The 17190-nt window shown below is 40.8% G+C and overlaps 2 protein-coding genes across 2 annotated transcripts in view; both read right to left on the bottom strand.

Moving 5' to 3' along the window:
* Nucleotides 1–269: 269 nt before the first annotated feature.
* LOC109102140 (heparan-sulfate 6-O-sulfotransferase 2-like) lies at nucleotides 270–4674 on the bottom strand. The gene is made up of 2 exons (XM_019115467.2): nucleotides 3786–4674; nucleotides 270–2077 (listed from the first exon to the last, which is right to left on the bottom strand). The coding sequence occupies exons 1-2, from the start codon at nucleotides 4343–4345 to the stop codon at nucleotides 1231–1233; spliced, it is 1407 nt and encodes a 468-aa protein (XP_018971012.2). The 5' UTR covers nucleotides 4346–4674; the 3' UTR covers nucleotides 270–1230.
* A 3238-nt stretch (nucleotides 4675–7912) lies between these two features.
* Nucleotides 7913–17190, bottom strand: part of LOC109102136 (glypican-4-like) — a 35672-nt gene continuing 26394 nt past the window's right edge. Inside the window, exons 3-9 of the mRNA XM_019115462.2 lie at nucleotides 13722–14119; nucleotides 12913–13078; nucleotides 12168–12298; nucleotides 11891–12037; nucleotides 11643–11767; nucleotides 10678–10850; nucleotides 7913–10569 (exon numbers count right to left, since the gene is read on the bottom strand). Coding sequence (XP_018971007.2) covers nucleotides 10349–10569; nucleotides 10678–10850; nucleotides 11643–11767; nucleotides 11891–12037; nucleotides 12168–12298; nucleotides 12913–13078; nucleotides 13722–14119 — 1361 coding nt within the window. The 3' untranslated portion in view covers nucleotides 7913–10348. The remainder of the gene's footprint in view (nucleotides 10570–10677; nucleotides 10851–11642; nucleotides 11768–11890; nucleotides 12038–12167; nucleotides 12299–12912; nucleotides 13079–13721; nucleotides 14120–17190) is intronic.

Here is a 17190-nt window from a genome sequence, read left to right as displayed (position 1 = left end):
TTAAGAATCTGCAAGCCTAAAAATACATTTGTCACAGTTGTTACCAGTGGGATTAATGGATTAACTGGCCTAAACAAAATTATACAAACCCACTGTCACATAATAAAATAAGCATTTTGTCCTACAGATCAAGGGAGTTTACTTATGTAAGGCTTCATTCAGAAGCAACGGGTATTACTTTGGCTCCATCTGCTGTAGAGAGAAAATAAAGCAAAACTGAAGACCAGCCCTCTCTGAGATAGTTTAATTAGCCACAACCACAACTTGGATTATTATAAAAAATGTTATTCATTAGTACTCACAAATGTAATTCATTTTCGTTTAGAGCAATCGGTGCTCCTCGGTATAACCTATGGCGTGGTATAAATTCAGCAGTTGAAGTGATTCACGATGGCTTTTTATTTTCAAGTAACAAAATATGAGCTAACCCATAATAAAACATCTTAAATCAAAAAATAATGTTAGACTTCAACATAAGGCTGACTTGTGATGTGCATGGGATTGTAACGGTTGAGGACACTTGAAAAAAAAAAAAAATTGGCAATCTCTGTAATTTTACATTACAGGAATGTAAATAAAAACATGCTTCAACCAGATTCTTCCTCAGAACAACAAGGTCGGAAAATGGTATTTCTGAAACATTCCAATCTTTGGCTTTCACGATAAGCAAATGCTTTTCATCCATAGTGATTTCAGTACATGCAACCTGGAGTCAAAATGCCCTCTCTCGAGGGCAGAGTGGTGATGGGACAGTGGATTTTATCACTTTTCAGTTCACAAGACACATCAGGCTGCAAGACAGTAATTCAAATATGGCAGTGGTCTCCAACCCTGCTCCTGGAGAGATTTCAGCTCCAACCCCAATCAAACACACCTGAACCAGCTAATCAAGGTGTTCAGGGCTACTTGATCATTACAGACAGGTGTGTAGAAGCACGGTTGGAACTGAAGTCTGCAGGACGGTAGCTCTCCAGGAGCAGGGTTGGAGATCCCTGAAATATGGTATCTAACAGAACTGGTGCTAAGAATCAATATATATGAGAATTTTGATGTGCGTTCCACAAAATGCATTTGTCACAGATAGAGCAGCCCGCTTATTAACAACCCGTAAATGCTAATATTTAGCAGTGATTTGGGCTTAAAGGATTATAGGTACCCCAAAGTAATCAAATGGAATCACCATTTTCTAGTCCAGTATTAAGTTCAAACCTCTTCCCAAATAGCTGGTGGCTACCGCCACTGCTCTACGTTTTCTAAATAGTCCAATATAGTTTCACTGTCATCCTCCTCTAACCAGTTGTCCTCTTCCTGTCCTTCTGTTTCGCTCTCCAGCGTTTGTCCAGCATCTGCTTGTTTTTCTCCCAAGAAAGAGGGAGGTTGTTCTGTCACTGGTGTCTCCTTGGTGGGTTTAAAAACAACTTTTCCAGTCACCCCCCACCAAGGCTTCACCTTGGCACGTAACTTGCGCCTCTCCCGCAGGCGTCGCTGCCGGGCCTCCCTGCGCTCCTGCTGCCTGGCGTACTGGAAGCGCTGGAGAAAAAGGTCCCGTGCGTATTCGTACAGCTCCACGTCCCACTGGTTTAGCTTTCGGATCCTGCGCTGGGTCTCCGGTTCCACCTCTACGCTCGCAGCACGTGTGCCGTTGAGTTGCGTGAATGGCGTGATGAAGGACAAGCGGAACGTGTGCTCAAAGAGGTACTGCGTCTTACGCTGATATTCAGTCAGACCAAAAAAGGCCATGTTTCGCAAGTTGCGCTTGGCACTTTCCAATAGCACGGCCCAGCGCTGGCTCTCATTCATGATGGAGAGGTTATAGCAGCCCACCAGGCTGAGGTCGGCCAGCATACGGGTCTGTCTGTTGTTGGCCAGGTTGTAAGGACACACCATGAATTCCTCTAACGAACAACCCGACCAGTCGTCACCAGTGTAACAGCTAGGCAGCTCAGACACAGTGGGTAAACGGCTGTCACACATGTGTTTAGAGGCCTTCCAGGTGGCACCGCGCTGAACGTGCCTCCATTCGCTCAGGTACCGCCACACCGGATCCCTCAAGATCGTGATGTAGTAATAGTTCCTACTACATAAGACAGGAAAGAGAAGAGTTTAAAAAAAGAGCTCAAACTGAAGCAGTCACAACTGACTTGAAACAAAATGAAACTTAATATCGCATATGAATCATTAAGTTGGGTAAAGTTGTCATTTTGTGCATGTTCACACTGACAGAATTATTCATGGCGTAGTTTCTGTTGGGAGCGTGTCAGGGGAGCGATCTTGATGGAAAACGGAATGAATTATTGCTGGTTGACTCTAATTATGGGCATTTCAGCATAATTAGCGAATGAGAAGAATCATCTTTCACCTCACATCCAGAACACTTTCCATACGAATATCAATTAAGACTGTCTGGACAAATGCATTCAACAACAGCAGAGAGAAAGTCTCTGGAGAGCCTCAACTTTTCCTTTACTTACAAGCCAACAATGAGCCCATGGGATTTTCATTTGATCTAATTGTGTCCATCTGAAAAGCAGGACATGTGGTTTATATCTGTATATATATTGGTCTGCATAATTAACTGTGCAAGCTAATTTCCTTTATTTATACATTTAGACTATATGCTCACCTAATGTTAACAAACACTAATAATTTTAAAACACTATTAAGCAGATCTCAAAATTAATATACATACTTTACATTATTAAGTGGTGATGCCCAAATTCATATATAGAATTTAAAACAGTTGGTTTTAGTTCTTGATGTTTTATCTGCCATTTGAATATTTAATCATAAAATCATTCTACAATGTTGTCTTTTTCCTTTCCCAATAAATCATTTTTCCTATGATTGCACAAAAACAAATATAGATGCACACAGCTTACAGAATGAATGTGCCAAATCAAAATCCCCAACTCATTCCAAGCCTCACCATTAAAAGGAAATCATCAAGCAGTGTTTAGGTTAAACTAAAGGTGATTAATGGTTAATGCTTCAATGAAGGCTGAGTTTCTTAATGTTTTTGAAAGAAGTCTCTTATGCTTACCAGGCTGCATTTATTTGAACTAAACACGTACAGTAAAAACAATAATATTTTGAAATATTACTACGATTTTCTTTTTTTAATATATTTTCAAATGTCATTTATTTCTGTGATAGCAAAGCAGAATTTTCAGTCTCATTACTTGTCTTCAGATCCTTCAGAAACCATTCTAATATGCCGATTTGCTGCTCAACAAACATTTATTATCGGCAGTGGTGAAAACTGATTTTGTCAGGATTCTCTGATGAATAGAAAGAACATCTGAGTAAAAACAGAACCAACCTACTGCGCTCTAAGGACTCAACACTTATTCATCAAATCCAATGCCTCCCAATACAAACATGATCAAACAGTGTTTATCCCATGCTACAGGGAGTTTATTTAAAGGACAAGTCTGAGAGAATGGCAGATGTTCTGGTGCCAGCCCTCGGGTGTTGAAAGGATGAATGATTATGATGATGGGTCCCCTGTTGCAGGAATGCGCTGAATGAAAGCAGACTCTCTGGGGCTGAGCCTGACCTGTTGGAATCTTTTGTCGCCGCATAATTGACTTGCTAAGAGGCTTCAGCACTGAACTGAACCGAACGAGAACAATATGAGGGGAAGGAGTGGCGAAGCGCACCGTGACACCACACAGCTCCATAACAAAAGAAATAAGTTTGTTTATCAATACGCGTCTCAGTCCATTACAGACACTAAATTAGTTTGATATACTGATAAAAAAATAAATAAAAAATTAAACCCTCACCTAGGAGTCCTGTGCCTCTCCTGAGACTCTCGGTTGCCCATGAAGGAAGGCACGCAGTTGGTGAGCTCCGTCCAGTCCGCGTGCAGCCCGCAGCTCCAGCCGGTGGAGAACCGGGAGAACAGCCAGGTGTCCCGTTTCCCCGGGCGGTAGCAGGTACACTTCTTCTGGCCCGCATGGCACTCGCACGGCCTCTCCAGCTGGATGTTGCGAACGAGGTGACGGCCGAACGTGGTCCCCCCGGTTTTCTGGATGTGAAGGAACACTATAACATCGTCCCCCTTGATGTTGAAGTCTACAGCGCGATTAAGGTCTTTGGTGGTGAAATTAAAGCGAGGTACGAATCGAACCAAAGCACCGTCCTCGGAGCTGTACGGATCTCCCGCACCGGCTCCGTTCATGCGATCCCCGGGCGCGCGGCTTCCCAGTCTCGAGGACAATGACACCAGGTGGAGCAACTGGCAGTCGGACGTGGGGCAGACGTATTGTAACACAATAACGCCGAAACACAGGACCATAAGGAGTGCGATGAGGAGCCGGCTGTAGTAGGATTTTTCATCCATCGTCTCGCTGGAAAAGTGAGAGCATTACTCAGTTGTGCGGTTCCTCCACCGCGTCGCGTCGGTCGGGAGGAATGTTGACCAGAACCTGCGACTCGAGCCTCAGCGCATCAAAACATGAACACGCGCAGCGCTTTTTCTGGATGTTGGTCTGCTCGTGCCGAACGTAGTTGATGTCTACATGTCTCCACGAGGCTTTCCTGCTCGTACTAGCATCTCAATGCTTTGAGATCATCAGATAACTTCTGCTGTTTACCGCTGCCACAATTTCGTACTCGCTCTTCCCCGTTCCTCGTTTTTCTTTCCCAGTAGTCCATACCGCCCCCATCCGCATTTCACTCTTCATAATAAAAGTCCCCACTGGGAACTATTTTACAAATTCTGTTTTCAATTTGCGGACTGTCTGCAAGTAACTAGATATAACAATGCTGGGTTTTAAACAATATGTGAAGTGGCAAACAAGAAAGAGTAATCTACTGAATAAATGTTTTGCATATGTGCATATGTTGAGGATAAGACCACCAATTGCACATTCTGATACATATTGTACCAACTTATAAATCCAAGCTGAAAAGCAGTAAACCTTAGGAAAATAAGTAATCAGAATTTGGTCTTCTAACAACATTGCACAACTTGCATGTTTCGACTATGTGGGAGGTGTTTTATCATGGCTCCTTTAATGTAATATCCACAGTGATAATAGACTATATATATTTTTGTGTGCAATCAGTGATACCAACTAAGGAGATAAAAATCTATCCATATAATAAGATGTATAAAACTAAATATGTTAAGCATGTGATGAATTTGAGAAAGATTGCCTTTAAAGGGATACTCCACCCCAAAATGTTAATTTTGTCATTAATCACTTACCCCCATGTCGTTCCAACCCCATAAAAAAGCTCTGTTCGTCTTCAGAACACAATTTAAGATATTTTGGATGAAAACCGGGAGGCCTGTGACTGTCCCATAGACTGCCAAGTAAATAACAGTGTCAAGGTCTATAAAACCTTGTGCAATCTGGGTTATATGAAGCGACGGGAACACTTTGTAAGCGAAGAAAACAAAAATAACAACTTTATTTTTATTCAACAATTCCTTTGTCAACAGTCTCCTCTGTGTCTCTTCATATCACCGTATGCTGCATATGCTCTTCTGTATCATCCGCTGTTTTTATGTGTATTTAGCTTTGATTTAAAAGAAATCAGCGCATCCTTGTGGCGTGGCTGATACTGAAGATGATTTAAGCGTGCATCAGTATTGTACAGTCATGGCCAAAAGTTTTGAGAATTACATAAATATTAGTTTTCAAAAAGTTTGCTGCTAAACTGCTTTTAGATCTTTGTTTCAGTGATGTACTGAAATATAACTACAAGCACTTCATACATTTCAAAGGCTTTTATCGACAATTACATGACATTTATGCAAAGAGTCAGTATTTGCAGTGTTGGCCCTTCTTTTTCAGGACCTCTGCAATTCGACTGGGCATGCTCTCAATCAACTTCTGGGCCAAATCCTGACTGATAGCAACCCCATTCTTTCATAATAACACTTCTTGGAGTTTGTCAGAATTAGTGGGTTTTTGTTTGTCCACCCCGCCTCTTGAGGATGACCACAAGTTCTCAATGGGATTAAGATCTGGGGAGGTTTCCAGGCCATGGACCCAAAATTTAAACATTCTGGTCCCCGAGCCACTTAGTTATCACTTTTGCCTTATGGCACAGTGATCACACATGCTGGAAAATGCATTGTTCTTCACCAAACTGTTGGGTTGTTGGAAGAAGTTGCTGTTGGAGGGTGTTTTGGTACCATTCTTTATTCATGGCTGTGTTTTTGGGCAGAATTGTGAGTGAGCCTACTCCCTTGGATGAGAAGCAACCCCACACATGAATGGTGTCAGGATGCTTTACTGTTGGCATGACACAGGACTGATGGTAGTGCTCACCTTTTCTTCTCTGGACAAGCCTTTTTCCCAGATGCCCCAAACAATCGGAAAGGGGCTTCATCGGAGAATATGACTTTGCCCCAGTCCTCAGCAGTCCATTCACTATACTTTCTGCAGAAGATCAATCTGTCCCTGATGTTTTTTTTGGAGAGAAGTGGCTTCTTTGCTGCCCTTCTTGACACCAGGCCATCTTCCAAAAGTCTTCGCCTCACTGTGCGTGCAGATGCGCTCACACCTGCCTGCTGCCATTCCTGAGCAAGCTCTGCACTGGTGGCACTCCGATCCCGCAGCTGAATCCTCTTTAGGAGACGATCCTGGCGCTTGCTGGACTTTCTTGGGACGCCCCTGAAGCCTTCTTTACAAGAATTGAACCTCTTTCCTTGAAGTTCTTAATGAACCTATAAAAATTTAGGTGCAATCTTAGTAGCCACAATATCCTTGCCTGTGAAGCCATTTTTATGCACCCCAATGATGGCTGCACGCGTTTCTTTGCAGGTCACCATGGTTAACAATGGAAGAACAATGATTTCAAGCATCACCCTCCTTTTAACTTGTCAAGTCTGCCATTCTAACCCAATCAGCCAGACATAATGTTCTCCAGCCTTGTGCTCGTCAACATTCTCACCTGAGTTAACAAGATGATTACTGAAATGATCTCAGCAGGTCCTTTAATGACAGCAATGAAATGCAGTGGAAAGGTGCATTTTTGGGATTACGTTAATTTTCATGGCAAAGAAGGACTATGCAATTCATCTGATCACTCTTCATAACATTCTGGAGTATATGCAAATTGCTATTATAAAAACTTAAGCAGCAACTTTTCCAATTTCCAATATTTATGTAATTCTCAAAACTTTTGGCCACGACTGTACAGATAGATTAATGGAGTGGTCCCCATGGGGACCTATAAAATGTCCCTACAAGGTCAAAATTTACTGGTATTACGACATTTGGTCACCATAAGGAATACTAGGACCAAACACACACACACACACCTACCTTGATTTGAATTACAAAACTGCTTTACAGGCAAAAACAATGTTATTTTCGCTGGTTGATATCGTCTTATAGTCTATTATCTTTAAAGCGCTAGTTGTTTGTAGTGTTATAATAAATAAATCTTCAAAACAACATATCAGAAAGCAAACATTGATTAACTGCTGGATATAAAAAGTTATTAATGTCCCATACTGGATATGTTTTTCTTTAATGTGAGAATATTTCAAAATCAGGAATCTAAGCTAACATAGATTAATATTTCACTTAGAATTTACCGTTTTGTATCTTGTGTAATAAAGCGTCTCTGAAGGTGTAGAATTGTCCATACATGGTCTCTCTCATTTATTTTCTGTACTATTGGAAGAAAACAGCAATATGGGACATTCATAGTCTGGCAGTCTTCATCTCATCTTGACAGTTTGTTGACTTGACACATGAAGACTAAAAGAATATTAAACACTGCAGCTTAATTAATAGCTGTGATCAATCAGTGTTCATGATTGTTTTAAGTCATCCTTTGTTTTCTTCTGTGTTTTACTAATTGGTCTCTCAAAGAGATTTTTCAAAGCATTTTGGTAGAACTAATCCTGGTAAACCACAACAGAGCAGAAATGACACACGACACATTTAAATATCTGCAGTCTTTATTTCAACAAGACTAAGAAATGTTTAATATAACTTTTCTCTTACATTTTTAGCATCTATCTCTTTTTTTTCCGCCCATATTAAGCACATACTCTGAATGGGTAAAATCTGACGAACATCTCTCAGAGACCACTAAAGCGACTGCACATTATTTACAATTAGTTTTCTTTTCTTTCTTCAGTCTCTCTCACTCCTCATCGCAGATGACTCCAATGATGTACAGGGCTGCAGGCCCTGCGATCGGTCCACCTGAAGGTCAGCGATCAATCTAAAGATGACATTGCAGAGGTCCATTCAAGAGTCCATGTCATCTTCACGCTGACTCGGAGTAGCTTGACATACTAAGCACAAGACACTTCCTCCTTTCCTGGTCATTACATCAGAGCCATCTTAACAGCAGTGGGAAGCTTTGGGTCAAAACTATAGAAAACACATACTGCTTTCTATTCATGGCAGCACATCAGACTAGAAAAATACATAAGCAATCTGAGGTGCTGCTGTAGAGATCTACTCATTTCAGGCTCATGAAATCCTAATGATTCTTTACATGTCTGAGTATTGGCCATTCATCCATAGATACTGAATGAACCTCAAATGAATAAAAATAAGCGTAAAAAGTATGCATGTTGCAGATACGATTAAAAGCATCATTTAAAACTCTCTTGCCGTGAGGTATCTGAACGCCAATTAAAAGTGCATGTGACATCAGGAAATATCAAGGACCGATGGCCAGCCCTGTCCTTGCATCAGCTTGTACAATTTTCACAATCCCCTTACATAAAACCGTAACGACAAAACAAATGCTTACGGTAGATCGGTTTACAAAATCGAAATATTATGCAACATGAAATCTGAAGCCGGAATAAAACCATCACTTAAACTGTGAATTCATTAGAACGCATTCATCAACAGACATAAATATTTTGAATACTGAAATTAAGATACCTAGGAAAGCGATGCTTGCGAATGCCTTTCAAAGAGACGTGGTTAAATAACTTACTGTACAAGAGCGAGGGGAGCAAGTTTTTCTGAGAGGAGGATGGAAAGCCCTTGAAACCGAGAGAGTTTCTTTTAAACCAACCAACAAGCACTTGTCAGCCATGTGAATGGGAACCCGCATGCATAGCAACTTTTGAAACTGGTGTTGTAACGTACCACACACACTATCTATTGCTCTACATGAGGAATGGTTTTAAAATGTGTACCGATTTCTATGGATATCAATCGGGTGAGGGGAAAAGGCTGGACATATTATGTTACAAACAGAAATTAAAGAAACAAAACTAAAAGAGGCCACCCAACCTCTCAAATCAGCACTGTCTGTCACCGTGTAGTGAAATCTGCTGCAGTACCTATCATACAGCTTTATACCTTACAATACACTTCAAGCAAAATAAACACATCCACATAAAACCCTGTGTAAAATTCCTCCGGAAAGCTCAGCCTTAAGCCATCTTCAGCATTCACTCGTATCCAGCTGGTTCTCCTGGAAATGTCTTTACTCAGGCCACACAGTCCACATCATGCAGAATACATGATCATCTTTGAGAGAACCATCAGGCCTATTCAAAGAATCAACTCTCAGACAGACCTTACCTAACCAAAGCTCCTCCATCATCACACACTATTAAGTTATTACTGAAGACTATATTCTCAAGTTATATATTATACTGCTGAAAATATTTGGGATGATGATACAGGGACTGTGAAAGTTGGAAACATACAGAAAAAAAATGCTTTGTGTCTGGAATCCTCTAGTTTTGATTTCACTCAAAAGGCAGCATTGTATACATTTCTGTCAGTTGCAACCCAGACGAAGGGCTCATTTATGAAGTATTTAAGGCATCGTGAAGTTTTTATCATCCTGACATTCAGGAACATGTATATGATCCGCAGCCAACCAAAGCCTCCATGCACACCAACACACATGCTCAAAATGCATTAAAATAATCAGATTATTTCATACAGATTTGCTTAAATCATACGTGTTATATCGGTTGATTAATTGTTTACGTTTTATAAAAAGCGCTCTGATGATATATACAGCCAATTGTATACTCATCCACCCAAACACACACTCAATCTGACTTGCTTTCAAACTAACACTTATTTAAACCATAACCGAAAAAATCATGATGAGTCGTCAACGATTCTGGACACTAGACACGGAGGAATAAAACCCAGCCGATGTGAAATGTGGCGTGGAAACACACAGCTGTACATAAATGAAGTCTGTTCTTATAAACACAAAAAATACACCGAAGGGAAGTTATTTAAATATTAATAACTTGAGTGTCTTCCCCAGATGGCAGGCAGACGGAGATCCTGAAAGCAGTGTCTTTAATGTCCTATGGCAGTTTTCTGCTCTCTTGTTCAAATTCGCACAAACACATGTCCTCTTCCTCTCTGGGCCGGTCTTATCTCATGTGTGGGGTGAGCAGGGCGAGCAGAAGCGCTGTCACAGCCAGTGCCAGGCTGAAAGGTGCCAACCGTGTACCACTAGAGGGCTGTTTGTCAGCTTGAATCTTGATAACGCGAGGTTTAGCGGGCGCTGGGGTGGAGAAGTAGATGTCCCCGTCACTGTCACAAGGGGGCGAGTCACAGCCACTTCCGCTTTCCTCTCCACTGCCGGCATCCTCTGAAGAACCAGGAAAGAAAGAGGCAACGTTAAAAACCATGACATCATCTTGACATTTCATACTGAATTTCACTTGAATTAAACCACAGCTGTAATTGACCATTGTACCATTGACAAATGAGATGTCGGTGCCAATGTAAGCAGCCTTAAGCCGGCTGGTCATTTCCTTCAGCACTGCTATCTGCCGCCGAATCACCATGTCTGGTTTAGTGATGTCCACTTCCACATCTGGATTAGACACCTGATTGGCCAAACCATTGCCTATGACGACAGATTCGTACCTGCACATGAAGAAAGGAAGGAAAAGTTGAGTTGCAGCTTGAGTGAGGAATGAAACGGAGGAATTTTTCTGTATCTGGGTTAGCGACCAATAAAAGTGTCTTTTCAAAACCTAGTTTAAAACAGCCAAGCTCCTACTCTTTGTTGGTTTCATATGGTTTTCAAATACTAAATATACTATTTTCAAAAAGTATTTTAATATAATGACTCTAAAAATGCCATGTGATTTAACAATTAAAAAGTAATCATATATTTTCCAAACAGCTTTATTCTTTCCGAAAAGGTTTTTTCTAATAAATTTGAGTTAAAGTAAAGTCTGAAGTCAGTTGCACCACATGATCTTTCTTTGTCTAAAATATCAAATTCTGATATTTTAAGATATTTACTGACAGCAATGAGGATCTCCATTACATCATTTCCTTTTTATTCTTATTTTTACGTTTTTTTTTGCACCATACGACTTTGATTTAGTGAACAAACATTTTCCAAATGTTGCTACACTGCTTATTTGTACTACTTTTCTAAGAATTATTAATCCTGATTATGATTAAGATTGTCAAACTACTCAAGGTTTCATTTTCAAAAATAAATTCTTGAAATTGAGACTTCATTCTCTATTATGAAATCAGTACAGATTTAGTGCACTGATGTTTTTGACATTATGCATTTGAATTGTATAATAAAAAAACCCGCAATGACTTGAATACACTTCTCATATGATGAGCGAGTATAAACTGCATTTTAAAGTGATTTTGAAAAAGAAAAAAAAAGGGAGCATCATCTCATTGACCCACCTGCTTTTGGCTGTACCATTCCAGCATTCATCGCCGATGGCAATCCGTTCTCCAACACACACAGTGTCCGGCAGTGTGGACCAGAACTTCTTGGCGTGCTTCAGTTTCTTCTTTACATCTGTTAACTAGGAAACAAACAGTTTGTGTTACAACCATTCCGTTCTGATCTGGCAGAATAAATCAACATGTTTTTAAAGAAAGTTTCTGGAAGGGATGTTAGCAGTAAGGGAGCCCATTATTATCCTTACCAATCGGTCCAGGCTGGTGCCAGCAGCAGTGGTGGGTCTGGCATCAGGACTGTAGGGTCGGAAACGCCCGGGGAAGCCTGAGTCTTTAGGAGAGCGCCGGGTGCGGAATGCCGCGTTGAGCTTGGGCTGCCCACATCCCTGAAACACCTGAAACAGACAAATAACTATAAATACACATGCACCACAATCAACAAGCATAGAATAGCACAATTAAGAAAAATAAAACACGCATTTCTGATTTACATGTGAAAATGTCATTTTTGAATTAAAAGCATACCTTCATTGAGACCTGTATGCTGTTTTCCTGCATGTTCATGATGGCGTCTGAGATCTTCACGTCTATGGGATCCATGACTGACTCAAAGTTAAAGGGTCCCTCCAGCCTCTCAGCGAGACCCAACATGGCATCTAAAATTCATAACATTTAAAATAATTGCATTAATGAAGGAAACACTCTCAAAGCAATCCATTTCATAAATGCTTTCAATTAACCATGCCAAAAAAAAAAGATGCAGTCATTTCCTCCACTAGAGGGCAGCATACAGTCATCGGTCCGGGCTAAGCTCATGAGGAACTGAAGCCTGGTGTGCAAACAGCTTGTTAAGCAGTCAGAGGCCTGAACAAGGTGCCCCAATTAAGGTTCCCCCCAAAGCTGACAGGCAGGGTGAGCAAAGCCAGTCCCAGAGTCCCATGAGCCAGGAACACTTTGCAAGAGTGCATGAGAATGTGTGACGGGACCTGAGACCACACGGCCTTTCAGAGTCACAAGAGGCCCAAAACACTTCATGAAACACATGCAAGGATAAAAACAGAGCCGAAGTCAACTCCAATTCTGGTTTCAAGCTGAGGCTTCACATAAATTGTTTTGGCCTCAGAGCAAGTGGAAACCATTTCGATGTGACCCGTTAATTTTTAATCTGTGCTTATGATACCCCTCTGCTTAGTGTGGAAAACTGGCTCCATTACATTTAGGAATGGTTCAGTAATAAATCAGTTCCTTGAGCCATTTAACACTCTCTTACCAAGGAAGTTATTCCACTCTGTGTCCAGATCGGCCTGATTGGCCAGGCAGCCTCGCATGACGTTGAGACAGTAGTTCTTGCAGGGCTTCAGAGCCACCTGGCCGGAACAGTACGGGCAGTATAACATCTTCATAGCCGCACGCACACAACTCGGAGAGGAACTAACCTGAAAGAGAGGATGCACAAAAAGATTTGAGTACAATCAGCAAAACAGACACAGGAGGAAAAGGTTAATGAGTCCGTAACCTAATTCATATGCCTGATGTTGCTGATAAAACTCTGAACAAAGAGCATCAGTAACCCTGCCACCTTTTATAATGTCACTGCTAAAGTTCTGTCCGCTCAATTTGCCATTACAGGTTCAACTGCTTCTATTAACTCACTACACACACCGAGAAGCCTTGGCCTTTGATCTTTTAATGCGGTAAGATAAGCCCCGATTGGTCCATCCAGGTGTCCACCTTCACATACTGATAAACCCTATAGAAAAATTTCACGAATCAAGCTAAACTGATCGCGCTTTATATTTTTATAAAGAATCTCATCTTCATGAATCAAACTACACTGGTCATCCTTTTTTAATTCACTACAAGAACTGATCATAAGTCACTTGTTTATGGATCAGACTATATTGGTAACGTTGTATTTTTTTTTTTTTTTTAATGCAGAGGACAATACATTTTTTTTCATTATTTTGTCTTATTGCATTTTAACCCCTCCCTAAAAAAAAAAAAAAAAAAAAAAAAAAAAAATTTTAACCCCTCCCTAGTCAAAGAAACATAAAAATAAATAAATAAAAATCTGCTCACCGTGGAGACTTTGCCCACTACCTCAGGCATGAGCGCCAGGCCGTGGGTGAACGTGCGAACTGCGATGAAGGACCGGGTCAACTGCAGGCGCAGCTTGCGTGGAACATCGCCAAAGGGTTTGAGCTGCTCCATGTGCCTACTGACACACTCCATGTACGAGTCGCTGAACTCATGCTGCACATTGACCAATCGGAACATGCGCTCCAGGAGGTCTGTCCAGAAGTCTGCTAGCATGTCGTCCAGGTTGACGGCGTTGCTCCCATGACTGTAGTAGCGGCGTAGCTCACTGAAGAAATGCTTGAAGAGCTCGGCGTTCTTCACATACATCAAGCCATAGGTCCGCACGAACATGTCATTGAGAGATTTCTCTGCATTGCTCAACATAAATATGAAAAACTCTAAGAACAAATTAAAATAAAAATATATATATCTATTTTGAAACAAGACAAAGAGAATGTACTCTATAAAAAACACATAGAGTGCACACTTATAACACTTTATACACAAAAATATATATATTGTATAAAATATATATTATATATATATGTGCACTTGTAGTACTTATATGTATATATATTATATATATATATATATATGTGTGTGTGTATATGTGTGTGTATGTGTGTGTACTTGTAGGTAATATTAATTAAATAAAAGGCTAGTTAAGGGCACATAGAGTACACTTTCGTGACAGTTTATTAACACACTTAAGAACAAGAAAACTTTATGCACTTTATGATCATGACAAATATTTTTTTTTTTACTTGAAAGTACATTTATCAGTTTTAATAATTTTTGTACATTTTTTGTTGACTAACATTAAAGCACATGTAAAGTATATGATTATAATTTTAACTGTAGTATGTTACTTGATACTAGATTAGTTCATATATATCAAATATACTACATTTCAATTTTGGGATTACAAATGTTTAACTGCCAAAGTCCAAAAAAGACTAATAACTAAAAATTATAGTAAAAAGCACCAATAAGTAGGCTATACAATTTGTGTACTATATTCTTAGTCTTCTGAAGCCATATGATAAACCAATAACAATTGATGAAATCCAAGCTGTCAATTTATTACAAGTTAATGTCTTCAAAAGACCTGGAATACAGGCAAAGTCATCCAGACTGCATTGACAGACCTTTTTAAAACCTGACAGATAAGACCATTATGAACTGTCAGAAAAGATCTCTATGAAAATTCATTAAAAATTCCATTTGGAACAACATAGCAGGGAGTAAATGATGATAATTTTCATTTTTGAGAGAACTACTGTTTTAACATTCATTAGTTGTACATTAAGAAACTCTTGCAAATGGGTATTTTGGGCGAGCCCTCATCTTTAAAGTATTCTCATGTAAGAAATAAGATAAGCAAATAAGAAAAGAGATCTCTACATCTCATCTTTAAAAGAATGTGCACTTACTGGCCATGAACACAAACATAACAGATTTGAATTTGAACACATGCGTAACATGGAACAGAGTTTGCACGCAGAAAGACTTCACTTTAGAAAAAGCACACAGACTGTCAACTTCAACACGTATAAAATGAATTGTTATTAACTTTGGAACGTCAGCTGGCAGTACGTCCATGACTTTGTCATTACAAAGATGCTCAGGAGTCAGGAGACAGCGATTTAGTGCTCCGCAGAGCATAACTTGCTCTCACTGACTGGAAAACCTACCAGAACTGCCAGGGAGGCCAGAAAAGCGCATGGTTATTATCTAAACAGATTAATGCATATTCCATTTGACCCACTCGCTACATTCAAGGAAAATAACTTCTGTGTCTAAAGAGAAAGAGCTGAGAGCGCAGAAAGGATGAAGGGCAGCTCGCGGTTCCAATAGGTAACGTCTCGCCCATCGTGCCGGTTGAGGCTGACTGCTATCAATGGCATTTTCCTGTTGTCACATTCCATTTGCTTTTCTTTCTCTCTCCGCACAGCTCCCGCTCCGTCCTTCAGAAGGATTTTCAATAGGATTACTGAATAATGCTGACCCCCCTCCCCGAAAACGGACCTGTACCCCACTGAAACCCATCGCACTCGCTGACTCTCTCCTGCTTTCAGTTCATCTGTGGCTTCAGAAGGCTCTCTTCATTGGAGATGGGGAACAATGCCCTACTTCATCCTGAGGAATGTCAGGCCCCCTTCCCTCCCAGCCTCCCCAAATAATCCAGCCCCTCTCTCCCATGAAACCCTCTCTCTCCTGGGCCGGCAAAACCCTACTTTCTTAATCTGAACAAAATGAGAATTCCAAAGAAATGCTTCACCTCTCTTCCCGCGCTCACACATGCTCGCCATGTAAAGTGCACCATTTGTTTTTCGCCTTTGTATCACCTTTCTCCTTTCGCTAAAATCCCGCCGGCGCGCAGCACAGATGCCCTGCGCATAATGAGTGAGACTTTGAAGTGTTAAGCGGCCATGCATCTGAAAGCGTCGTCTGGTGTCCTTGTAAACCATCTTTCTCTACCCATAGGCTTCGTCGACACAAACAAGACACCTCAGGTTTATAAACAAACAAGGCGCACAGTGCTGCTGTCAATTCCACCTCAAGCTAACACACAGTCAGATGAATGACAAGAGGTGTGTGTTTGCGCTTGTGTGAGAGAAGGACAGGGGAATGCGAGTGTATTTGAGGGCTTTTCTAAATGCCCCCATCCTGCTGTGTAACCACGGATACCGGAAACACCGCAGCCCTTGCATTTAGCTCCCCTCCCACGAGTGGCCCTCAGCCCCTGGCCCCACACAGGGAGAGAGATAGAAGGCACCCAGCTCCACGCTCCATTGACAGAGATTAAACCTTAAGGGCCACCACACCCACCTTCCTCCAGATCCCGAGGAATGCCAGAGCTGTCACAAGTTTAAAGTCAGGGGGGAGGAAAGAACGAGGAGAAGGAAACGGATGAGAAAGAGGTGAGGATGAGGAGGAGAATATTTTCCAGGTTTGCAAGTCTGTGTGCCTTTACCAAAGAAAACATCAATTTACATGTTCCACGTGTCAGAAAACCACTTCAAGGACATGCATGCTAAATCACAGTCAAGTGAAATGAATTTCTGTAGTTCTTGGAAGATTTTTGTGCATATGCATCAAGGCATGACTAGAGACAATAATTATATCCCAGTGAAATGCAAAAAACCAAAGGTTTGCTAAACTGCCTATGGGTCAATGGCATGATGGCGTTTTTTTGGTCCAAATCTACCAATTGACTTAGATACATTAAAATGCAATTCATGCATGCAATAATTACCAGAAAAAAGAAGTAAAGCACATTTGTTAAAATATTACTATTAAAAAAAACTTTTGTTAACTACAGTGATATGGTTTAACCATTTTGCAGAAACAAAAAAAAATATTTTAATGATTTTTAGTTTTTCATTATCGTGCACACCTTGTCTCTGACCCTTTGTGCATAAAGCAAAGTCAGTCACTCAACATCCACCACCCCCCATACCCCTCC

Source organism: Cyprinus carpio, chromosome A14 (assembly GCF_018340385.1).
Source record: "Cyprinus carpio isolate SPL01 chromosome A14, ASM1834038v1, whole genome shotgun sequence".
Taxonomy (NCBI): Eukaryota; Metazoa; Chordata; class Actinopteri; order Cypriniformes; family Cyprinidae; genus Cyprinus; species Cyprinus carpio.
This window is presented reverse-complemented; position numbering and strand designations above follow the sequence as displayed.

Excerpts from the sequence above, each read along its gene's own strand:
- LOC109102140 (XM_019115467.2), bottom strand. The coding sequence starts at position 4,345 with ATGGATGAAAAATCCTACTACAGCCGGCTCCTCATCGCACTCCTTATG. Across the intron at positions 2,078-3,785 it reads GAGAGGCACAGGACTCCTAG|TAGGAACTATTACTACATCA; the intron begins GTGAGGGTTTAA and ends TGTCTTATGTAG.